This window comes from Pseudophryne corroboree, chromosome 7 (genome assembly GCF_028390025.1).
Source record: "Pseudophryne corroboree isolate aPseCor3 chromosome 7, aPseCor3.hap2, whole genome shotgun sequence".
In the NCBI taxonomy this organism is placed as follows: domain Eukaryota; kingdom Metazoa; phylum Chordata; class Amphibia; order Anura; family Myobatrachidae; genus Pseudophryne; species Pseudophryne corroboree.
Genome location: NC_086450.1, coordinates 504842334 through 504868727, shown reverse-complemented (window position 1 = coordinate 504868727; position 26394 = coordinate 504842334). Strand labels below are relative to the sequence as shown.

At 45.9% G+C, this 26394-nt stretch overlaps 2 protein-coding genes across 4 annotated transcripts; both read left to right on the top strand.

The window, feature by feature from the left end:
• The first annotated feature begins 2029 nt into the window (after positions 1–2029).
• On the top strand, positions 2030–25885 carry LOC134945836 (E3 ubiquitin/ISG15 ligase TRIM25-like). Of its 3 annotated transcripts, none has more exons than XM_063935350.1 (2): positions 2030–2130; positions 23662–25885. In XM_063935350.1, exon 2 carries the CDS (start codon positions 23663–23665, stop codon positions 25229–25231), a length of 1569 nt encoding a protein of 522 aa, XP_063791420.1. In that variant the 5' UTR covers positions 2030–2130; position 23662; the 3' UTR covers positions 25232–25885. The 3 variants fall into 3 exon arrangements, with proteins under 3 accessions (XP_063791420.1, XP_063791422.1, XP_063791421.1); XM_063935352.1 differs by lacking the exon at positions 2030–2130 and adding an exon at positions 2558–2713; XM_063935351.1 differs by lacking the exon at positions 2030–2130 and adding an exon at positions 8321–8393.
• Positions 10783–12137, top strand: LOC134943942 (E3 ubiquitin/ISG15 ligase TRIM25-like). The gene has a single exon (XM_063932502.1). It carries the CDS (start codon positions 10835–10837, stop codon positions 12131–12133), a length of 1299 nt encoding a protein of 432 aa, XP_063788572.1. The 5' UTR covers positions 10783–10834; the 3' UTR covers positions 12134–12137.
• Positions 25886–26394: the final 509 nt, after the last annotated feature.

Sequence of the window (26394 nt, the reverse complement as noted above, 5' to 3'; positions counted from 1 at the left end):
GAGGGTTAGGCACACAGAAGGGGAGGTTAGGGACCGGGAAAAGAGGGTTAGGGTTAGGCACACAGAAGGGGATGTTAGGGTTAGGGACCGGGAGGGAGGGTTAGGGTTAGGCACACAGAAGGGGAGGTTAGGGTTAGGGACCGGGAAGATAGGGTTAGGCACACAGAAGGGGATGTTAGGGTTAGGGACCGGGAGGAAGGGTTAGGGTTAGGCACACAGAAGGGGATGTTAGGGTTAGGGATCGGGGAGAGAGGGTTAGGGTTAGGCACACAGAAGGGGATGTTAGGGACCGGGGAGAGAGGGTTAGGCACACAGAAGGGGATGTTAGGGTTAGGGACCGGGGAGGGTTAGGGTTAGGCACACAGCAGGGGAGGTTAGGGACCGGGGAGAGAGGGTTAGGGTTAGGCACACAGAAGGGGATGTTAGGGTTAGGGACCGGGGAGAGAGGGTTAGGGTTAGGCACACAGAAGGGGATGTTAGGGTTAGGGACCGGAAGGGAGGGTTAGGGTTAGGCACACAGAAGGGGATGTTAGGGTTAGGGACCGGGGAGAGAGGGTTAGGGTTAGGCACACAGAAGGGGAGGTTAGGGACCGGGAAGAGAGGGTTAGGGTTAGTCACACAGAAGGGGATGTTAGGGTTAGGGACCGGGAGGGAGGTTTAGGGTTAGGCACACAGAAGGGGATGTTAGGGTTAGGGATCGGGGAGAGAGGGTTAGGGTTAGTCACACAGAAGGGGATGTTAGGGTTAGGGACCGGAAGGGAGGGTTAGGGTTAGGCACACAGAAGGGGATGTTAGGGTTAGGGACCGGGGAGGGTTAGGCACACAGAAGGGGAGGTTAGTGACCGGGGAGAGAGGGTTAGGGTTAGGCACACAGAAGGGGATGTTAGGGTTAGGGACTGTGGAGAGAGGGTTAGGGTTAGGCACACAGAAGGGGAGGTTAGGGTTAGGGACCGGGGAGAGAGGGTTAGGCACACAGAAGGGGAGGTTAGGGTTAGGGATCGGGGAGAGAGGGTTAGGCACACAGAAAGGGATGTTAGGGTTAGGGATCGGGAAGAGAGGGTTAGGGTTAGGCACACAGAAAGGGAGGTTAGGGACCGGGGAGAGAGGGTTAGGCACACAGAAGGGGATGTTAGGGACCGGGGAGAGACGGTTAGGGTTAGGCACACAGAAGGGGATGTTAGGGTTAGGGACCGGGGAGAGAGGGTTAGGGTTAGGCACACAGAAGGGGATGTTAGGGTTAGGGACCGGGGAGAGAGGGATAGGGTTAGGCACACAGAAGGGGATGTTAGGGTTAGGGACCGGGGAGAGAGGGTTAGGTTTAGGCACACAGAAGGGGATGTTAGAGTTAGGGACTGGGGGGGGGGGAGGGTCAGGGTTAGGCACTTAGAGGGGAAGGTTAGAGTTAGGCACCCAGCAGGGAGGGTTAGGTTTAGGCAGCGGGTTAGTAAGGGTTAGGATTAGGCATCACCGAGGAGGGTTAGGGTAGGGGGCAGGTGAGGGTTAGGTGGCTTAATGGGGGGCTTTCGGGATCCTGATTGACGGGATGCCGCTGTCAGTATACTGACCGCCGGCATCCAGTACATCGGTAACTCATACTTAACCCTTCATGCTCCGCTAATGATTCGCCATTACATGGATCTGTGCTGAATTTATCATTCTGACCCTACCCGGGGTGACTGCGACAACAGCTCATTCTGCTCATGGTGTGGTTGGGGCAGAATAAGGGAGATATGGGGGATTCTACATGGGGCACTTACTGCCAAATTCAGGGGATACAAGTGCAACATTTTATGGGACAGGTTATTACCCTGCAATGCTAATCCTATATATATGAGTGTATACATATACAGGTGAATGGGGAACGCAGTGACCCCACTATAGTGTTCCAGGGTTACAAATGTATCTCATCTCTAAGCTACGTCGCTCATAAATGTGAAAATGCCTATCGTGGTGAGGACATAAAAAGCATCCAGCCATCGAGGGGTTAAAAAAGAAGCTAAGGCCCCGCCCTCAGGAGGCAATTATAAAGCCAAGAGCTGGGGAAGGTGGGGTAGGACTACATATCCCAGGATTTCTCTGTGTACAGATATAACAGTTGTCACCGGTTACAGACGGCCTCTCTAATACAAGGTAATGGCCATTTAATGTAGTTATTCCGCCTTATGTGACACACAGAAGGAGTATAAGACCTGTCCTGACACACATGTTACTGACACTGCACAGATAACAACAAATAGCCATAAACCACATTATACCACCGAGCACCAGAGCTGTAGGGTGAAAGCCATTAATACAATTACATGCCATACACACCACTTCACACGTCAGAGGAGATTATACATCAACAAAATAAATTTGGAGTGAAAGGAGGGACTGCTGGGCGATATGGGGGTATAATCCCAGTTATAATTTTACTAGTTGTGTAGAATTTTAACCCTGAAAGGGACTACCATCCCCAATTTGCAGGGTGTGTCCTCTGGATCTCCCCCCATGAGCACCGCTGGGTTGATTGGATTGTATCAGCTGCTGAGAATTTCTCCTGTGAGTGCATCTAGAACATCTAGAAAACTTGGCCTGTTACAGACCTGAAAATCAGTAATGGGTTTCTCCACAAAGAGATTGAAAATCCGTTCTATATAATGTCGCTGGCCGACCCGGAGCTGTTACCGTTAGTGGCAGAACCTATATTGCATAGGTGACAGCGGTGTGTGAGGTAAGACACACACTGACTAGCTTATCCAAGTCTTTGGTTTATTAACCAGGTAGAACAACAGAGTGTGACAACAAAAGGTTAAGGCAGCATAGCTTGGGTACACGCGGTATAATGCATATCAGCCAGGAGCGGGTTAGCAGGGGCACCGTGCCTGGGCTTTACACCGGGTAATTTGCATGTAGTGGTGGCAGTGGGACTTGTAGTTCCACCACATCTGGGGAGCCAGAGGTAGCAGCCTTGGCGGGCCTGTTTTCATGATACCAGTATCTTGGGATAGATGGAGAAGCTGCATCATTGTGATGGAGGTCCACAACAGCTGTCACCAGAGAGGGAACCTGCATCCTTCAGAGATGGCGATTGGTTGCGGCTTATTGGTTGTACCTTGTACTTGTGTTGGCCCTGACTGTTAGAATCATTAATACCGACACAGTGCTCTAATCGTGGGATGTTCCCCGTTCCAGCTCCACATAATCTCTGAGCAACCAGCACAGGTTAGGTTCACGGATATTACAGTACTATACCCCAAAGTTGGCCATATGGCTATCAAGACTACTGTTTATTATTATTTTCAGTGTAGGAGCCAGTTACCGCTACAGGCAATGGTGGTTGGCTTGTTTTCTGTAGGACTGTACCACACGTGATTTTATAACGCTTCACTGTTACTCTGGCAACCACCACACTCTGCCAGGCCAATCGCCAGTGCTTCTCCTCAACATGCTGGTTTTCTTCAGGCCCAGGGAATGTGAGCGCACATATTTGTGAGGCAAGGATTGCTATTGAAGGGGTTCACCATTGATGTTGCCATCGATGGCCGGAAACCATTGATGGGTATCAGGACTGTAGGACAAGTGGGAAAGGCACCATGCCTCCTGTACTGGGGAAACAAACTCCTGCTGCATTTCTGCCATTGACGGTGGGGAAACATCAGAGAGTACAAACTCCGAGTATACACATTGGGCCAGATTCATGTTTGTATGGAATTGCACAGCTGTAATGAAGTGGCTGTGTAATTCCCTGTAAATGACATTCTAATGCAGCAGGAGGTGTCTGTAGGAGATAGATGCCTCCCGTTACCATTAGCAAGTGCTGCGTCTGTGCGAAGGTTTCAGGAACCGGCCAGACTGTGCAAGCTGAAGCTTATTCAGGCTGCCTGTCGGATCCAGGCCCCGTATCCAGGTAGTGTCACACCCCCTCCACCCCTGAAACGCTAAAGCATGTCACTCAGGGGGCTGTGAGTAGGGAGGCCAATCTCAAGCCTTTTTTCAATCCCAGGATTCGGGATTGAAAATGTTCTCAATCCCAGGAACCCCCGGGATTGAGTTGGCCAATAAAAATAATATTTGTTCTGACCTCTTACTAAAACACTTGTGTTTTTTTCCTGTGGGCAGTGCTGTTGGGCTATGAATGATATTTTATTCCTGTGGTGTTAGGGCTCAGCCGGGTGCCCCAACACCACAGGTATAACATAAATAACATTCGGGGCCCAGAACAGGCCCACAGGGGAAAAAATAAATGTCATGGCCTCCGGCTCCATCCCCCACAGGAATAAAATAACTCTGGGTCCCCCGATGAGCTCTGCCCCCCCCCAAATAAAAAGGTGGTGAAAATTGCAACAAAAACACAGAGTAAATGAATGTTGCTGTTGAGTTGATCAATACTTAATAAGGGACAAATCGTTTAATCTTTTTATTTCCATTGCCTCTATATATGATGGCTACCTGATTTGCTTATGACTCGGAGAGCAGCACTGTACATTCTTACTGCAATAAACAAAAAATAAATTCTGCCTAATGATACAAATACATGAATGAAAAGCACAGTAAACTCATAATAAAAATCAAAGTGATTTTAGGGAAACCTGCAGGAAGATATATACAACCATAAATCAAAGGTGACTGGAAGGTGCATTATCATAGGAATACATGTAGCTTTTAATTCTGACCCAGGCATCCTTCCATACCATGAAGGCAGCATGCAGGGGCTCAGTGAAGGTGGCGCAGAAGGTGTGTTATACCCCTTTTCCACTAGCTTTTTAGAACATGGGTAAATGCGCAGGGGCGCGCATTTACCCGTGCTTTTCCATAGTGGAAAAGGGTTCCCCGGCAAATTCCCGGATCAAGTGATCCGGGAATCCTACCCGGCTAGCTGACTAGTGTGAACGGGAGCCGCGTCGAGGCGACACGGCTCCCATTCACTGTGTATGGGAGGGCGGCGCTGGGAGATCATGTGATCTCCCAGTGCCGCCCCTGCCGCGTCACTAGCAGCTTCTCCAATTGCCGGGTTGGTGAGCGCTGGTATTAGGGGGCTGTAGCACGGGTCGCAGCCGTGTCAGGCGACACAGCTGCGTCCCATGCTACATTAATGAAAAAGGGGAATAAGTGTCTGATGGGGTCACACAGCTGATAGGACAGACGCCCCGCCTCATAGTCCAGGTATATCCCTACTGTCTGCACACGGGATATTGTTTCTGTGCAGGGTAAATATTTTTACACTGCAATTTAGATTTCAGTTTGAACACACCCCACCCAAATCTAACTCTCTCTGCACATGTTACATCGGGTGGTCTTCTGTATGCCGGCGGTCGGGCTCCCGGCGCTCAGTATACCGGCGCCGGGAGCCCGACCGCCGGCATACTGACACTTTTATTTTCCCTCGTGGGGGTCCACGACCCCCATAGAGGGAGAATAAAATAGTGTGGCGCGCGTAGCGCGCCACCGTACCCGTAGCGTGGCGAGCGCAGCGAGCCCGCAAGGGGCTCATTTGCGCTCGCCACACTGTCGGTCAGCCGGCGGTCGGGCTCCCGGCGCTGGTATGCTGGTCGCCGGGAGCCCGACTGCCGGCCAGCCATAGTGAACCCGTTACATCTGCCCCACCTGCACTGCACATAGTTTTACCCATTAGAGAAAAATGTTGCTGTTGCTATCGGGTCCCAATTTGGCCCATAGTCAGTTGATTTTATGGACTACGCTTATGGGTAAATGTCGGTGGTTTTGCTAATTGGATAAAAGCGGCGGGGGGGGGGGGGGGGCTTGAATCTTGATATGGGAATATTTATTCAATTTTGGTTGTTTTCTCCATAAAATGCCTATAAAATAAAGTATATATATATAGGGAATATGTGTTTATGAGCAACAAGTATGACATGTATTTGCAAATGATGAGAAATAATGTTTTTCCCTATGAAAAGGTGATAAATGGGGAACACCAGACTATTATGGAGTGGATAAAGGAGGGCTCGGCTACTCCCGAACTCCAGTATCCTGGATTGTGTGTACACAAACGTCACTGTGTGATGCAGAAAGAAAGAGACAATAATAGAAAATACATTACAAAGAACTGTGACCATAACATACAGTATGTAAATGTGTTAGTAACGCCTCTGAATAGAGGAAACCAGAGACATTAGACTTGTGTATGTAAGGACACTGTAGGGGGGGCCTGTCTGACTGTGACCTGGCTGACAACAGAGGACAATGGCTTTCACCAGTTGTGTAGCAAATGGTAAGCCCAGGGAGATGGGCTGGAGCAGCCTAGGGATATGGCACTAGCATCCATAAGACACTCTGGGCTCTTTGTTATGATGGACACACCGGCTGATCACTGCTTAAAACAAAAAGTTAAAAAAAAAAAACGCCAAAAACCATACTTATCCATCTAGGAGCCGGTGATCGGTGCTTGGCTGCTGGCTGCCGGGCACAGGGTCCTCCACGTGCTGCGCCTTGACGCGGTAAAGTGACGCTGCAACACGGCACACACTTTACAGCACCGGGTGTCACCGCAGCACACAGTATCCAGCACCTGGCAGCACTGCAGGAGCAGCGTAGACCGGCTCTCTGGACTGGTGAGTATATTAACCTGCAGGGAGGGGTCTGCGGCACATGGGGGAGAGTAGTCGAATGGGGGGGGGGGGGGGGGGGCATGCGCAGCAGGACATTGGGGTATTTTTCCCAAAAAATACCCCTATGATGCTGCAAAATGTCATCGCAGGGACAGAGCTTGCTCAAAAGCTCTGTCCCTGCATGCGATAATTGATACATCCGTGCACTGTGATCAATTATCGCAGTGCGAATATGGGCGATTGTATCATCTCGCATCCGCATCCTTGGGTGCGGATGGTGATAAATAGGCTATATGGAAAAAAAATTTCAGTCACTTATGAACTGCACAAAAGAAAAGGCAGTCCCCTGGTGCTCAGAGTCCAAAAAGGTGTCTCCCCTAAACACCCTAAAATGACAATATTTAAATTCGGGGATTAGGACAAATTCTCCACGCGTTTCAATCCGGTTTCCTTGGGTCTTTTTCAAGATTCCTTGAAAAAGACCCAAGGAAAATTGGTTGAAACGCTTTGGTTATTGAGAGAGGGGGGAATCCATAATACCTGCTTGACGGACTTGAGATACAGAGCGGTGGCCTACTGTGTCTGGACTACCGACAGAGCAGACCTGCATGTGCAGGAAACTTACTCTGCCCTCCGTTTCTATCTAGAGCCCCAAACCAGAGCTTTGCTTACAGGATTCAACCAGCGGCCGAGAGCATACTAATAAGGAGAGGTATATCATGTGTAGTACCTATGGACACTGCAAGATAAACTGCAGCGATCGGGTCAGAATTGCACATGCGCCGGTGCCGTAGGCCGTCGTTCAGTAGCGATCTCCTCTGCCTGATTGACACGCAGAGGCGATTGCAGGGAGGGGGCTGGATGGTGGCATTAAGCTGCTGTTTAGGGGACGCGGTCTGGCCAATGCAGGCGTGGCCGGACCATTGGGGGGGCGGGCCACGGTGGCTGCGTGACGTCTCGCGCAGCTGCTGCTGCCAGTAGCAGTGACAAACAACTCCCGGCCAGCCGCAGAAGCTGCGCTGGCCGGGAGTTACTCCACAAATACAAAAGCATCACCACTGTGCGATGCGTTTGTATTTGTGTGTGTGTGTGTGGGGGGGGGGGGGGGGGGCGGACTGACATGCGGGGCAGATTAGCCCTGTGCTCATACTATATAGCACTTTATATGTTGTGGGTTTTTAATATGTTTGCTGTCCAGTCGACTGTGGGGTATATGATATTATTATTTTAATTGAATTTGTGTTTAATACTTTACAAGCGCATGTGTCATTGAATTCTTTCTGATTTTGTATTTTCTTTTATGGGGTTGAGTATTCCCCTCTCTGACACAGCTGCTAGGTAAAGGGATTTTTTACAGGGTAAACCAGGCGCTTTATCATTCTTCTGTCTGTTTATACTTTCTGGTAATTGTTCTGTAAAATCTAAGCAATGTGACTGGATTGCTTAGATTTTAAGCATGATCGCTTCGTGTGTACCCCCCACAATGATAGCGATGCGCAGCCCCGCGCATCGCTATCGCTGATGCTGGGTGAAATGAGCGTGTCCCCCCAACTCCCCCCACACGCTCAGCACACATTGCGCTGTGCTGAGCCGGGGGGAGAGATGTATGCTGAGCGATCTCTCCCACATCGGCCAGTGAGAACTGGCCTTGAACATCAGGATAAGGACGCCTTCTTCCATTTGTGCATTTTATTGTATTTTATGTACGTGTATTAAATTGACTTTACTACACATGGTATCTATTATCTTTTTTTTTTTTTTTCTCACATGCTGAATATCTGGAGACCAATACTATATTGGATGAGGATGGAGCTGACCCATTGAGACCTCTCTATAAGGAATGTATGACTTTATTTTATGACCCTATTTAATATTGTTATCATAGTGGTGCCCAGAGGTGATAAATAGGCCACTATAACCTTTGCATTGTTTACCCACATTCCTCCTCTGCTTCCAATTACTATCTTTGATCTCCTCTGCACTTTACAATGGTAATGGTTTCCTCTAGATGTTATCCTCTCATCTCTTCTGCATTCCCAACATCTGCACCATCTCCTCCTCCTCCTCCTCCTCCTCCTCCTCCTCCCTCTGATCGCCATTTGTTGGTCTTCTAACCCTTAATTACATTAAACTCCCCTCCTCCATGACTGACCTCTCTCTTGCACTGCATTAATCCTCTTCAGCAGACACCATACATCTGGTACTAGGCATGGTCTCTCCCCTGTCCTCCTAACCTGGCCACAGATCAGTAGAACCAAACACTCCTATCTGCTACAGGGGATCCGGTCTGAAGATCGTCAGTGTTTAGGTCGACCACTATAGGTTGACATGGATGGAAGGTCGACAGGGTTTCTAGGTCGACATGTGCTAGGTCGACGGGTCTAAAGGTCGACATGAGTTTTTCACTTTATTTTTTCTTTTTCTTTTTTAAATTTTTTCATACTTAACGATCCACGTGGACTACAATTGGAACGGTAAAGTGTGCCGAGCGAAGCAGTAGCGGAGCGAAGGCACCATGCCCAAAGCATGCGAGGGGACGCGGTGCACTAATTTGGGATCCCGGTCACCCTACGAAGAAAACGACACAAAAAAACACAACTCATGTCCACCTTTAGATCCGTCGACCTAGCACATGTCAACCTAGAAACCCTGTCGACCTAGTGACTGTCTACCTATAATGGTCGACCTAAACATTGTCGACCTAGACACTGTCAATTTGATGAACCACACCCCTGCTACAGACCTTCCACTCTCTGCAGTTCCCGGTGCCCAAGTTGACCTTGTCCCACCAAGTTATTACTATTATCCTTTATTTATATGGCATGATAAGGGGTCCACGGTGCCTTATAAAGTACAGGATCGGTATGAACAAAGCAATATAAAAGACTTTACAATACAGAACATGGACAAGCTTTAGAAACCGTTCTGCATCAGCAGTCCTAATACACAAATACGTGGAGCCGGCTGGACCCAAAGGTTTGATGGCTGAGGAGATGATGGTATAAGTGAGGGAAGGAAAAGCACATGAGGGAGGAGGGCCCTTCTCGGGAGAGCTTATAGTCTTGTTAATGTTGCCACTTTCTGCCAGTGTTTCTTCCAGAGTACCATTCAGTAATTCATGTATACTGCAAGCATGCTAAAAAACACCTTGGTACTAATTTTGTTACTGCAATGAGTGGGAGTTTGTATTACAATTAACGCAGAGGACTATTTACTAAGTAAAGTCTACGGCAGATCCTGACTTGCACGAGTGACGTGTCCTATGTCAGTAGTTACTGATCTGCCATTTGGCTCTTAGCCATGCTGAAGCTTTAGAAATAAAAAAAACTTTAGCTTCTGTACTGTGACCATTAGACTTCTTAAGCAGCTGCAGGAAATTAGAACACAGTGGGGTTGATGCAAATTGCATTATATGCCAGGTTACAATACACTGCGCACAGCTCAGCCACTTACCCCTGCCTGCACCTGGATGGGTAGGACAAGGGCATTCTTGCTTAGACCAAGTACAGTAATTGTACACATGCCCACCAGGACAAAAAACTGCAAAGAAGTCTGGGAAAGCTGTATTTGAGGGTGGTCAGGGTAATTATGGTGGTGGTGGCTAGCACTAACACAATGCTTGTGGTTGGCTCGTCTCATGCTGTGTCCTTGTTGCACATAAAATAATGTACAAAATTAGCACAAGTTGTTCATCAGTGCCTGTGACGTGTGCCTGGTATAAACCAGATCCATATGTCACTGTTCCCCACATCTCCAGCTCTGTATATAGGAAGAGAGCTGTTTTTGCTGGCAACTTTTTCAATTGTGCGTTTTTAAAAAATAAAATAAAAATCCATGCTGTAAAAAGATAAGCCAGGAAGTTAGGTCACCTGTAACCATTATCCCACCTCCTCCCCAAACATACATACAACTACTCCACCTCCTTTCCTAACTTACATAAGTGCTCCACCTCCTTGCCTAGCATACATCTACTCCACCCCCGTTTCCTAAATCACAGGAGTTGCACTCTGCGTTCCAGAATGGCCTCTGTATGTCTGAGAGAGGAGCTGAGCTGCTCCATCTGCCTGAGCCTTTATACAGACCCTGTATCCCTGAGATGTGGCCACAACTTCTGCCGGGACTGTATTGTGATGGCACTGGATATAGAGGAGGTGACTGGAGGTTATTCCTGTCCGGAATGCAGAGCAAGGTATCGGGAACGTCCGGCACTGGAGAAGAAAAGTAACATAGCAAAGCATTTTCTCCTCACTCCGTTTCACTTGGAGGAGTCTGGGGTCTTCTGCATGTATTGTCTCCAGACTCCTGTTCCAGCTGTGAAAACCTGCCTGCAGTGTGAGACCTCCCTGTGTGAGGACCACCTGAGTGCACACAACAGGTCCCTGGATCATGTTCTGATTGAGCCAACGTCTTCCCTGGAGAACAGAAAATGTCAGACTCACAAGAAACTTCTTGAGTACCATTGCTGTGAGGATGCTGCCTGTATCTGTGTCTCCTGCTTTGTAACAGGACCACACAAAGGACACCAGGTGCAGTCACTGGATGAGGTTGTCAGGGTGAAAAAACAAACCTTGAGAGAACATCTGGAGAAACTGACCTCAATGAGTGGAGAAGCAGAGAAAAGTGTCCATTGTCTGCAGGACCACAGGAGAAAGGTGCAGGAGAAAGTGTCTGATGCCACAGAGAGAGTTTCTAGCCTGTTTATGGACCTCAGGAAGCAGCTGGGAGACCTGGAGACCAGAGTCCTGAGTGAGATCTCCAGGCAGAAAGAAAAGATCTCATTAGGAATCTCGGATCTGATCCACCAGCTGAAAACACAGAAGGATGAGTTGTCTAGGATGATGGGTCACATTGAGGAGCTGTGCAACATGGATGACCCATTGACTGTCTTACAAGATGAAGAATCTGAGCTAAGTGGCTTTAATAATTCTGTGAAGGTTGATCTTACAGCCACACAGGGTGGTGATGAGAAGAACTATGATGAAGGCTTGGTCACCTTAATTTTACACACAGCGTTATCTGAGTTATCCACTGCTGCAAAAAGAGGATTCTGTGTGTCGGAGGCTACTGATCTATCACTGGATATAGAGACTGCTGCAAACAAGGTTATTGTCTCAGGAGACCTGAAATTTGCCTCCTGGTCCCAAACACCACAGGGTCGTGAGGAAAAGCCAGAGAGGTTTATGTCTTATTGTCAGGTCTTAAGTAAAACTGCTTTTTCCAAAGGGCAACATTACTGGGAAGTGGAGGCCAGTAACTCTGCATACTGGATGGTCGGGGTGGCCTGTGCCAGTATAGACCGCAAAGGGATGAAATCCAAAATGGGTAGGAATACCAAGTCCTGGTGTTTGAACAGAGCTGACAAATGTCACTTAGTGATACATAATTCCGTGTCCACTACGCTATCTCCGGAGTCTCCCGTGTGCAGATTAGGAATCTACCTGGACTATGAGGCCGGGCGTCTGTCCTTCTATCAGCTGTGTGACCCCATCAGACACTTACACACCTTCTCCGCCACCTTCACTGAGCCCCTGCATGCTGCCTTTCTGGTATGGCAGGACGGCTGGGTCAGGATAAAATGCTAGATACATTTATGATGTGATGCACCTTCCAGTCACCAGTGCATTTATTTATGCCTTACTGCAACTTTTTTTTTTTTAAATACATTTTTCCCTATCTTTTTGTCTGTGCTTTTCAGTCATGTTTTTATTATTGGCAGAGTTGTGGGTTTGTCACTGTGGCTTCAGTACAGAGATGTGTCATATACAGGAACAATGGAAATAAGCAACTCTGCTGTATAACAACTGGCTCAGGGATATAAAGGGCAATGGATTTGGTAAAAGTTGCAGGAGGGTGTAGAAGCCAATTAATTAAAAACACATGAAGGTGGCCTCAATGTGTCTCAGATTTCCAGCTCAGCCTCTACTTTCCTCTGTAATATCACCTAGTGTTTTCTCTACCCTCTCAGTCTATCATTTTCTAGGATGCGATATAATATGATAGCTATAATCTGGTTGCTATGGGCAACCACACCACTTTTCATTTTTAGAAGCTTAATAAATCTACCCAATACAGTATGTGTCATGCTTCTATATTGTGACAATGCCAGGTCAGACATTGTGCGTGATATACAGGAACATCACTCAGAACCAGGTCAGACATTGTGCGTGATATGCAGGAACATCACTCAATCACTCAGAACCAGGTCAGACATTGTGTGTGATATGCAGGAACATCACTCAGAACCAGGTCAGGTATTGTGTGTGATATGCAGGAACATCACTCAGAACCAGGTCAGGTATTGTGCGTGATATACAGGAACATCACTCAGAACCAGGTCAGACATTGTGCGTGATATGCAGGAACATCACTCAGAACCAGGTCAGGTATTGTGTGTGATATGCAGGAACATCACTCAGAACCAGGTCAGGTATTGTGCGTGATATGCAGGAACATCACTCAGAACCAGGTCAGGTATTGTGCGTGATATGCAGGAACATCACTCAGAACCAGGTCAGGTATTGTGCGTGATATGCAGGAACATCACTCAGAACCAGGTCAGGTATTGTGTGTGATATGCAGGAACATCACTCAGAACCAGGTCAGACATTGTGCGTGATATGCAGGAACATCACTCAGAACCAGGTCAGGTATTGTGCGTGATATGCAGGAACATCACTCAGAACCAGGTCAGGTATTGTGCGTGATATGCAGGAACATCACTCAGAACCAGGTCAGGTATTGTGCGTGATATGCAGGAACATCACTCAGAACCAGGTCAGGTATTGTGCGTGATATGCAGGAACATCACTCAGAACCAGGTCAGGTATTGTGTGTGATATGCAGGAACATCACTCAGAACCAGGTCAGACATTGTGCGTGATATGCAGGAACATCACTCAGAACCAGGTCAGACATTGTGCGTGATATGCAGGAACATCACTCAGAACCAGGTCAGGTATTGTGCGTGATATGCAGGAACGTCACTCAGAACCAGGTCAGGTATTGTGTGTGATATGCAGGAACATCACTCAGAACCAGGTCAGACATTGTGCGTGATATGCAGGAACATCACTCAGAACCAGGTCAGGTATTGTGCGTGATATGCAGGAACGTCACTCAGAACCAGGTCAGGTATTGTGTGTGATATGCAGGAACATCACTCAGAACCAGGTCAGACATTGTGCGTGATATGCAGGAACGTCCCTCAGGGTGGGGTTTCCCTTAGAAATAGACATATTGGCAAATTGATAATTTTCCTGGTCATGAGGGGTTAAGACCATCCAGTCATGAAGTGGTTAAAGTAGGGCTCAGTTCCACCCAAACTTCTATAGGCTGGTCTGTATGCGCATACATTACTGACTGTGAAGGTAACAATGAATGGAAACGCATTATATAAAAGAGATAAGTGACAATAACAAATATGTACAGTAAGTAATTAGGAGGGAGGAGACTATTGTAGGAGAGATCTGCACCTGTGCTCATCAGGCTTCCTGTATAGAAGTGTATGTACGGACACAGTAGGGGGAGAGTCTGACTGTGACGTGGATGACAGCAGAGGACAATAGCTTCAATTCAGCTGTATAACCAATGTAAATGTGTACTGGCTGATTTTGGAAACTATTGTACAAACACATAGGGGTATATTTATTAAAGTGCATGTTTACAGAAGCGGTGATGATTCTGGCTATGATCTTCTAGAAAAGATATGTCCTAGCTTGTAAATGTGTTTTCTAATTTTTTTTTTCTTTAACCCGTTTTGTAATAAGTTTTTTTTTTTTCTTCATAAGTGTTTTTTTTTTCTTTTCTTTTTTTCCATATGTTGCATACAGTATGCAGAGTGTATTACTGTAGTGAAGTTCAGTAGACCCAGTGGTGCACGCAGGAGGGGTTTCCGAGTACCTAGAAAACCCCCCTGATGAGCCGAATTTTCGATTTATGAGACAGAGGCACAGCTGTCTCTGTCTCAGCTAAAAGCCGCAAGCGCGATCGTGACCGCAAAGCTGCTGTACTGCTGAGCAACAGTAGCTCTCTTCTTACAGATTGTTTTGGGGGGGGGACTGCTGGTTGCGCATGTTCAGCCACAGCAGCTCCCTCCGTCCTTACACTGATGCCCCTCTGCTCCCAGCCCCTATGCATACAACTGTGAGTATTTATGTATTTGTCATTGTGTGTGTATATATATGTGTGTGTATGTATGTATGTATGTGTGTATATATATATATATATATATATATATATATAATTATACACACCACCACCACCACCCTCACTAAATCCTGCGTTTGCCCCTGAGACCTCATACATATTATAGCAGACAGACAGCGGGATATAGCTAAAGAAGAAGTTTTTTGAATCGTCCCTAGACCGAGCACAATACAGCAAAAGAAAAAACAACCCGTGCCGTCTTTGTCAAAAGTTCTAGTAGCACAAGGAAAAAATTAGTTCAGGAAACTATATCGAAGGCTGTCTGCTGAGGGCAGAGAAAGGCAGACTAAAGGCTATTCTGGGGGCACACTTAGAAAATTATATATTCGCTATAGATAAAATAGAACTTTTATTAAGTACACTTAAAACTTCTAGGCAAACATAGGACTCCTAAATTTACATACCCTCAAAATAATAATTGTTGGCGAGATAAAATAGAGTGTAATTAATAAATGATTCTCTATCACCCTACAAATGTTCCTCAAGAAATATACACACGTGGCAAAATATGTAGGACTCTTTAGTTCTCTACTGTTACCGTGTAACCCAGGGGTGGGCAATTATTTCAGCCGAGGGGCCACTTGACACTTTTCGGTCAGGATTCGAGGGCTGCATACAAAATAGCAGCCCCCCCCCCCATGCACCAAAAATATAGGGACGTGGCTTCGCGTGGAAGGGGCGTGGCCCAAAAAAATACAGATTCATATTAGGCTGCACAACAGTCTCCATTATTCAAATTACGCCACACAGTAGCGCCACTTACACACATTACACCAGGTAGAGCCCCTTTTACACATTATGCTTGGTAGAGACCCATTTTACACATTACTCCAGGTAGGTTTAGGCATCAGGGACGGGCTAGGTTTAGGTAACCATGGGGGGTGGTTAGGGTAAGGCACCAATGAAGGAGGTTAGGGTTAGGCTGCCGGGTGGGAGGGTTAGGGGGTTGGGGAGAGGGGAGAACACCCCTTACCCACCCCTGTCGGTCTCGAGATATCTGGATCCCATCGTCAGTATTTTGACCGCCGGGATCCCAAACGGCATTGAATCATACTGATCCAACACATACACAGAGCTACATATACAGAGATATACAGAGTTACAGACATACAGTATACATAGAGTTACACAGACACATATACCGAGCTACAGACATATATACAGAGCTACAGACACTCATATAGAGTTACACAGAGACATATACAGACACATACACAGAGTTGTTACAGGCACATTATCATATACAGTTACACAGACAGACATATAATTTATGGTCCCTCATACCTTAAAGAATGTCACTGCATGAAAACTTTGGCTGCTTTGGCAGGTCCTTCATGCAGGAGCATCAAGGCTGTGCTCCGTGCTGGGTAGCCCCACCCCCTGCTGGGACACTGCTTCCTCTTTCCTTCTGATAATCAGGGAGGGGGGGGGGGGCAAGACATATGCCCCGAGAGACCCCTGCTGCTGAGAGCCCACCATTCTCCCACTGCAAAGCAAGCAGTCCTTACCCAATCCCCCTCATCTCACAGGCGGAGCTTTGCCTGGGCTGGCTGGGAAGGTGAGACTAGCAGGGGGAGGAGGGGCTGCGGCTCTGTTAGCCACAGCCGGCACTGTGTGATCTTTTGTCCCCTGCTCCCTGTCAGCGCATGACAGGGAGCAGGTGGAAAAAGATCACACAGTGACGGCTGCGGCTAACAGAGCTGCGCTGTCGCAGGCATCATCTCGCTGCCGGTGACCTGGGCTGGAAGCTGGTCGGGACAATGACAAGCGGCCGCATCCGGCCCGCGGGCCGTATTTTGCCCACCCCTAGTGTAACCTCTCAGCCATAGTTCTCTCCCCTACTAAAGGTTACACGGTAACAGGAGAGAACTAAGAATCCTAGGTATTTTGCCACGTGTGTATATTTCTTGAGGAAGCAAGGTAATTTAGTTATCTCTATTTTCTCGCCAATGATCGTTATTTTAATCTGTAAATTTAAGAGTCCTATGTTTGCCTGGAAGTCTTAAATGTATATAATTATATCATTTTCTAAGTGTGCCCCGGAATAGACTTTTTTATTTTTTATTTTTTTTAGTCCTCCTTTCCATGCCTCTCAGCAGAGATCCTTTGCTACACAACGGTAGCTTTCATCTAACTCACGGGTCACAGCCGGGAGCCTGACACGGGTGCTACACGGCTGCGACCCGTGTAAGCCCCCTTTCCCACTGCACTCACCAACCCGGCATATTGCCAGGCTGGGGACGTTGCCTGTGACGCGGCGCTTGAAGATCACATGATCTCCAAGCGCCGCCCGCACATAGCCTGTAAATGGGAAGCCGGGTCGTGCAATCCGGCTCCCGTTTACACTGCACAGTTTGCCGGGTTGAACACGTGTTCAACCCCGCAAACTACCCGAGTTGGAATACCGGGTCACTTGACCCAGACTATTCCAACTTGACCCTTTTACACCAGCCAGCAACATGGGTTATGCACCCGTGTTACACGCTGGCGGTATAAAAGTGTTGTTGTTGTTATTATATAGTACATTCTATCAAATTACAGGACCTGACCTTACACCCCATCGCTGACCCCTACATGTAACACTGCTATTTATCAAACAGTAGTAACTTGATAGTAGAGTGCCTCGGTGTCTCTGTTCCCCATGGGCAGCCTTGGGACTATCTCCTGTGGTTAGTTACTTCGCAACTCAAGTTTTCCAAGGAATTACCATTTAATAGATATTACGTCTCCTTATTCTTAAGTTATTGTGATAAGGGAAACAAATATTTATTCAGGAACTCTTCTTTTTCTGGAACCCTCTGAAGAATAATAAGGGTTGGCCAACAATGTTAACAGCATTTACATTCCATAGACACACAAGCAACATTTGCAGCCTCTAGGACAGTAGTTCCCAAGTGTCCTCAAGTACCCCCAACAGTTCATGTTTTCCAGGTCACCTAGCAGTTGAACAGGTGTAGTCATTAATCGCTGACACATTTTAAAAGACCACAGGTGGAGCAAATTATTTCACTTGCAATCCTGTGAGGAGACCTGGAAAACATGAACTGTTGGGGGTACATTACTGGTAGTAATTACTTTATTACAATTGAACCTTTCAAATCTTGGTCTCTTTCTACTACTAATCTCCCCCTAACCACGTTGTTCCTTCCCTGAGGGTATATTATTGTCCCTGACATCCTCACAACCTCACATTCTGTCCTTAGTAGCTTTTCTTTACCCACATGATCTCCCCCACTCTCCACACTCACACCCACGTACACACTATTTATTTATTCTCACACCATAGAAAACAGGTTCTCAAACTCGGTCCTCAGGACCCCACACAGTGCATGTTTTGCAGGTCTCCTCACAGAATTACAAGTGAAATAATTAGCTCCACCTGTGGACCTTTTAAAATGTCAATGAGTAATTAATACACCTGTGCACCTGATGGGTTACCTGCAAAACATGCACTGTGTGGGGACCGAGTTTGAGAACCTGTGCGATAGAGTATAACTGAGTCTACAATTCTACATATTAGAGATTGCAAACTGTCCCCTTATTAAGTTATTATAAAAGTGCATTGTAGTTGTTTACACAAGCCCAGGCTGAGGTTGTTCTGTACAACACAGATGACTAGACATTACTTTAACATACATCCCAACATGACCCTCTCCAGGAGGGACACAATGCTCTGCTCCTGGGCTTTCCTCGTACTGTATGATTCCCTCCCCCCCCCCCCATTAACCTGTTCACATGTGACTGCAATCAGAAACTAAGAAGTCCAGAAGCAGAGCATTGTGTCCCTCCTGAAGAGGGTCATGTTGGAAGGTATGCTTTAATCCAGGGTTACTTAAACTCTGTCCTCAAGGCTTTCTAATGGCCCAGGTTTCAAAGATATCCATGCTTGCGCACAGATGGTATAATCAAATTGACAGAGGTACTAATTAAGTTACCTGTGGTCAAGCATGGATAGCCTTGAAATCTGGACTGTTGGTGTCTTGAGGATGGAGTTTGACCAGCACTGGTCTCTGGTGGGAGTTCTTTACTCCAGTCATTGGGGCACCCTAGCAATTAATGTTTTGACCATCTCATTGCTGGAGAACTGGTGTAGTTATTACTGACTGACACATTATAAGAGATCTACAGGTGGTTCTAATTTTGTGCTTTAGCATTGATATCTTTATTGTGCCTTGAGGACCATTTTTGGGTACCACCACTATAATCCATTGAAGATGAATAGATGGTGGTTAATGGCTGTGTCCTCCTACCTGCCTGGAGGGTGCTGGGAGTATTTAACTGCTTGATGGGGGTGTTTGAGTCCATGAAATTAGATGTTCTGCAAGCATGACAGTTTGTAACATCATATCTAATACGCTTGGATGTCTCTGATCTGCAGTATTCTGCCCTCTGGCCACCTCCCTCAGCAATAATGAGCTATTTCACAATTTGTATCATTTTGGTCTGTAATTTGCTGTAGTTTGCAAATGTCCTGATGGAATACCCTTAACATAGATCTGTTTGCAGCCTAGGCTGATAATAGGACTAATTGAGGTTGGATCGCAGTGTGCGATCCAACCGGAATTTTTGCTGAAAAGATGCAGGCGAATGCGCAGCATCTGTCCGGCACATGCGCCCACATTTTCTGTGTGGGGTCCGCAGAAAATGCGATCGCCTCTGCCTGTCATTCAGGCAGAAGTGGTCTCGGGGCAGTGGGTGGGCAATACTCCATTTCCGGGGATGAGATGAAGCATTGTGGGGGCAGGGAGACCCGGATGATGTACGGTGCGAACAGGGGCGTGATTGGTGGCTGCGTGACATCACACGCAGCTACCACGATAGGTAAGATGGCTCCAGCAGGAGTCCTCCTTAGTTTTTGCTGACAAGCAGAGATTGCGAAGTGATCACAATTTGTTTGTTGTGGGGGGGGGGGGGGGAGGTGCTGGTCAGTATGCTGGACGGCCTAGCCCAGCGATGGGCGGCCCCAAGCATGTGACCAAAAGAATAGCCAATGCTGCTGATTAGCGGAATTTGCTATCCTTACTGAATTAGCCCTAATATGAGGTCATTATACTGATGGTTACCACACCGTTATCATACAGACACAATAACAGCATATTTAACATGAATACTATTTCTCCTGAAGGCTTCTCTCCGACAGTCAGCGACTTTTCTATAAATGTTACTTTACTAAGCGCTGAGAGGCTTGCACTTGGGTAAAACTCATTTATCTACTGTTAAGTGATATCTCTTGTAAGCCAGATGGTTAAATGTATGAGTATCCTGGGAGAAGGAAATTCTTCACTTAATAGGAGGTTGTGGTATAATCGGATGTCTTTCAGTGTGGGCTGCTTTGCTAATCGCAGAGTTGATTGCTTGAGATGAAACCTGGGTATTTCTAATGCACCCTACACACTGGGCGACGGTGACGGGAGATATGAACGATATCGCTCAGAAATGAACAATATATCATTTAGTGTGTAGGCATGATCGATGCGCGTCCCCGCCGTCGTTCATCGTTGGTTTTTCCGTCATTTTCCAATGCAAAATAATTTGGACGATGACGATCATCATTCAAATTGTTCATCGTCCAAATTTCTGCGAGTTAGTTGTGATTCCATGTCTTGTTTAAACAGGGAAGACAGCGGCACAGCTTCCATTTACAGCGCTGTTGATGGGGGATCTCCCCTGAATTTCTCCAGTCGCCTCAGGATTCCTATATAATGCAGCTGCGCTCCCGGACTCCTCAGCTTGGGCTGGTTTCAGCACCAAGGACAACTCACTCAGTCAGCAGCTTCCCTATCACAGTCAATGCTGATATCTGCACTCCCTGACTCCTCAGCGTAGGCTGGTTCAGCACCAAGGACAGCTCCCTCACAGACAGAACACTTCCCGATCGCAGCTCTGATGTTTCTGGGGGTGGTGGGGTGTGCACTGTGCAAGTAGCACTATGCGGGAAAGAGCTTCCTGCCGGATAGCCGCGTCTCCAGAGGAGATTTAATAAAGCTTCTAGAACAGACAGGTAGCTGAATCATATTTGGTCTATCATTTATAGAATACAGTAGAGAAATGATAGGTAGAATCTGGTTGCTATGGGCAACACTTACACCATTAATTTTAAGAAACTTTTATTTTTTTTGTAAATGTACCCCTCTCTATCTGGCAGAGTGGTCTCGACCACAATTTCCATCAGGATGGCACCCAGCGTTACACCTCAGGTACTCTGAGCAGTAACAGGCTCTCTTCTCAGACTGCAGACCTCTTCTGGTATTTTTTTTCCTCTCCAATTACAGCCCCTGATATCTCCTGCTCTTGGGTTGTACCTCAGCCACCGTCTATGACTCCTATCAGGAGCATTCTGGAGACATACCTGGGGGCACTACCATGTCCCCCACCAGTAACCTCACCACCTCAATTTTAAAGGAGTCCCACCAGCCACTATTTTGTCCATACTTCCACTTAAAGTAGTGGTTAGCAATAGTCCATTTATACACAGATCACCACTAACAAATCCAAATAAACTCTCTGAACCTACATTAAAAAGGACTTCTAAACAGAACAATCATGCAAACTATAAAACATACTTCCCAACTTTTATTACTATCCTTCCCGGGAGAAGCCCAGAGAGCAATTGCTACTCACCGCTTTGGGGAGGGGCTAGCTCTCCATATCATTAGGAATATTGATATCCTTTAATAAAGTGAATCTGATCAGGCACTCCAATAATATATAAAACCACAGTACTGTAATATAGTTACAATTATACAGTATTGTTAGCTGCTCCCATCGAGTATTCTAATAACCCTATACAAACCAATATTATCTATAATGCAAAGATAAATATAAAGGGAGCGCATATACACTTAAAATTAACAATTTTATTATTACACATAAAAACAATTGTAATTCTATTCACATTTGCACATAGTAATAGAATAAACCGCACTAATAGGTATCCACTGAGTATAAAAGGTGTAACCAAAGTAATGGGACACAACAGAAAAACCTTTATAGTCCCATCTTACCCACAATAAATGTGTTCAGATATTTCAAATAAAGATTGAAGGTTCCACCAGAATATTGGTTGCGTGTTCCGGATGCCAGTTTAACGCAGGCATCCGGAGGGCGCAAACATACCTCCGGGCTGTCGTATAAATTATTTCAAGATCCATGTATAAATTGCCTTGATAGGAATAACAGGACTTGTTGTGGTCGTACCCTTATTACAAAAGAACACGCAACCAATATTCAGGTGGAACCTTCAATCTTTATTTGAAATATCTGAACACATTTATTGTGTGTAAGATGGGACTATAAAGGTTCTTCCATTGCGTCCAATAACTTTGGTTACACCTTTTATACTCAGTGGATACCTATTAGTGCGGTTTATACTATTACTATGTGCAAATGTGAATAGAATTACAGTTGTTTTTATGTGTAATAATAAATTGTGAATTTTAAGTGTATATGCGCTCCCTTTATATTTATCTTTGCATTATAGATAATATTGTCATCATTAGGCTCTGCCCCTTTTCCAGCAAAACGCTGCAGTTTGTGAGTCCGCAGGGAGAGGGCAGGGCTAAAATTACGTGATACATGTAAATTTGCCCTGCCTTGTCTCTCCATATGGATCTGAGATTCTCTGTATTATCTGCCCATCCTGTCTACTTCATTAGGAAAGGGGGGAGGGGGGGTATGTGGGAGAGCTGCCTGCCCATATGGGGGTGTGGGGGACTACTCAACAAAATCAGGAATCTCCCAAAACTACTGTAAGAATAGGAAAGTATTCTGTAAAAGTACATAGAACTTTTCTGGACAGTAAAGTATGAAAAGTTCCTATTAATGATAGACCGCTGTTAGCGTGAAAATGTTAAAAGCAATGGCAGAAACCATCGTGATCAAATGATTGGGTTTTCCAGCATGTTGGATTTAACTAACCTCCTACCAGCCGATATTGATAACATCATTCCAGTAATGGGGGGAAAAGGTTCTGTTTTGTGACATATCTGTTAATAACTCTCAACTAAAGTAACTTTTCTATCCCACTACTAAGGCTAGTCAATAACAGCAATACACCCATTTATACTGGGGAGTTCCTCATTTATTCTGATGTTTTCTCTAATCTACAGTACAAGCTGTCTCATCTGCGTATTCTCTCCTTTACCTGCCACTGCAAGGGGTGCTGTTGCTAAGGGGGCCAATTTTTAGAGGTTCCCCATAATACCAGGTCATTCTCCACAAATGTTAGTACGGGGGTCAGTGTTGCTCATTTTCCATCCCCTGTTTGGCCATCCTACTGCGTCTCCCGTGAAATTACCTTTTGGGTGACTTTAGCATCCCTATTAATGGCCAACATTCCTATTCTGATTCACAATCACTCTTTTATCAGCCTCTTTCAACTATTTTAACCTTCACCAACTCCCCCTTCCTTTTCTATAATGGCAACTTCAGATCATACACACATGTATGTGCACATCTACACAGAGACTTCATCGCGGTCAAGTTTCTACTGATAACTAGGCCTCCGAATGAATGCTCCCATTATTTCTACCTTGACCATTTTAGGTTAGCATTATTGCATCACAGCCCTGACGTCTTGGGTTCAATCCCAACAAGGCCCTAACCATGTGGAGTTTGTATGTTCTTCTGGCCTGTGAGACCACACTCCTTGGGGGTGACATTTTAAGAGCATAACCATTTGTCATACCCCAATTTTTCATCATGAGGTGTGCAAGCCCAGCACACTAGCATCTGCTGGTGTGGCCCCAGCCTCTCCCGGCACTAAATGCATGCCTGTGTTTCTAGAGTAAGTTCAATGCAGAAAGAAATATTGCAGTAAGAAGTTGTCATGATATTAGGACACATGTAACAAGTGTTTCAACTTCTGACTAATACACATACTTTTACTTTCTCTACTTTGTTCCAGAATGGCGTCTGCGTGTCTGAGAGAGGAGCTGAGCTGCTCCATCTGCCTGAACCTTTATACAGACCCTGTATCCCTGAGATGTGGCCACAACTTCTGCCAGGAATGTATTGTGAGGGTGCTGGATACACAAGAGGCTGGGGGCTATTCCTGTCCGGAATGCAGGGCAGAGTATCAGGAACGCCCATCACTGGAGAAGAGCAGGAAGCTGAGTAATATAGCAAAGCATTTTCTCCTCACTCCGCTGCATTCGGAGGACTCTGGGGTCTCCTGCATGTATTGTCTCCAGGCTCCTGTTCCAGCTGTGAAAACCTGCCAGCAGTGTGAGACCTCCCTGTGTGAGGACCACCTGAGTGCACACAACAGGTCCCTGGAGCATGTTCTGATTGAGCCAACGTCCTCATTGGAGAACCGAAAATGTCAGACTCACAAGAAACTTCTTGAGTACCATTGCTGTGAGGATGCTGCCTGTGTCTGTGTCTCCTGCTTTGTAACCGGACCACACAAAGGACACCAGGTTCTGTCACTGGATGAGGCCGTCAGGGTGAAAAAGAAGACTTTGAGAGAACATCTGGAGAAACTGACCTCCAGAACTGAAGATATGGAGAAAAGAGTCCAGAGTCTGCAGGACCACAGGAGAAAGGTGCAGAAGAAAGTGGCTGATGCCTCAGAGAGAGTTAATGTCCTATTTATGGACCTCAGAAAGCAGCTGGAAGATCTTGAGAGCCAAGTCCTGAGTGAGATATCCAGGGAGGAAGAAGAGATCTCGTTAGGAATCTTGAACCTGATACAGGAGCTGGAAACACAGAAGGGCGAGCTGTCCAGGATGATGGGTCACATTGAGGAGCTGTGCAACGTGGCTGACCCACTAACTGTCTTACAAGATGGAGAATCAGACCAATGTGATTTAGATAATTTGGGAAATATCAACATTCCAGCCACACAAGGTGGTGATGAGAAGGACTATGATGACAATGTATTCAAAATAATCTTACACACAGCGTTATCTGAGATTTTCGCTGGTGCAAAAAAAATATTCAGTGTGCCGGAGGCTACTGATCTATCACTGGATATAAACACGGCTGCTAATAGTGTTACTGTCTCAGGAGACCTGAAATCTGCCTCCTGGAAGAAGGTACAGATTTGTCGTGAGGAAACGCCAGAGAGGTTTATGTGTTACTGCCAGGTTTTAAGTACAACCACTTTTTCCAAAGGACAACATTACTGGGAAGTGGAGGCCAGTAACTCTGCATACTGGATGGTAGGGGTGGCCTGTGCCAGTATAGACCGCAAAGGAACGGGTTCCAAGATGGGAAATAATACCAAGTCCTGGTGTTTGAACAGAGCTGACAATTGTCACTTAGTGAAACATAACTCAGTGTCCACCACGTTATATCCAGAGTCTCCCGTGTGCAGATTAGTAATATACCTGGACTATGAGGCCGGGCGTCTGTCCTTCTATCAGCTGTGTGACCCCATCAGACACTTACACACCTTCTCCGCCACCTTCACTGAGCCCCTGCATGCTGCATTTCTGGTATGGAAGGATGGCTGGGTCAGGATTAAAAGCTAGATCTATTCATTTGGTAATGCACCTTCCAGTCACCTTTAATTTATGGTTCTATGTGCCTTTTGTCAACTTTTACTAAATATTTTTTTCTTTGAGTGGTTTACTGTGCTTTTCATTCATGTATTTGTATCATTAGGCAAAAATATATGTTAAGATAATGTACAGTGCTTCTTTGGAGTATAGGCAAAGCATACTGTATATAGAGACAATGGAAATAAACAACTTTTCTGTAGGAGAAAAGGGCCAATGGATTTAGAAAAAGTTGCAGCATGGCGTATCAAACCAAAGGAATTGCATGCATCTAAAGGTGGTTTCCATGGGGTAAATTTACTATGGTGGGATATTTTTAGAACTGGCAACCAATCAGTCTACTTACCATTTATCTAGCTGTTTCTAGCAGATAATAGATATAATCTGATTGGTTGCTATGGTCAACATCACCAGTTCTAAAAATCTCTCACCTTAGTAAATTTACCCCCATGTGTTTCAGATTTCCCAGCATAGTCTCTACAGTATTATGCCCTAATGATAAGAAAGGAATCTACATGGTACAGTATGTATGGGGATTACATCTGTGGTGGGAATAGATGGTTATCACTGATAATACTGCATTATTTTTATTTTGGTACTCGAGAGGAAATAAAGTTGGAGAATATACACGGGTGTAGTGTGTTCGTTCTATGAAAAGGAGACCAGTTACCGCACTGCAGAAACGTCAGGATGGGTTTCACTTAAAATACAAATTTGGGGCGTGAATCCAATAATAGTGTCAGACTCTGTATAATGTATTTAGTTTGCAGGAGAGTTTAATGTTTTAGGGTAAATGTCATCTGTCTCGCTAACTGGATAAAACTGAGTAGGGAAAGTATCCGGTAAATGGGAATAATTGGACAAAATTCTGAAAAGAATCTCCAAGATAATTCCTATAAACGCAATAAAAGATGATGGTTCTCTCATTCATTCTATTGGTTACAAATAATATAAAGTTTTTACTTGCATACACAGAGAGATAGATCCGTTACACTCTGTGAAAAGGCACAATGAAGGGGGGAGGTGGGGGTACCAGATTGTGACAATGCATTTTGCTGTAGAAAAATGCATTTATTCTGTATATTTGATTCTCACAATTTTTTATTTTTTTATTTTTTTAGATTTCATGGGGTTCA

What these genes read in the sequence shown, in the direction of transcription:
- LOC134945836 (XM_063935350.1), top strand. Translation starts at nt 23,663, where the DNA reads ATGGCGTCTGCGTGTCTGAGAGAGGAGCTGAGCTGCTCCATCTGCCTG.
- LOC134943942 (XM_063932502.1), top strand. Translation starts at nt 10,835, where the DNA reads ATGTATTGTCTCCAGACTCCTGTTCCAGCTGTGAAAACCTGCCTGCAG.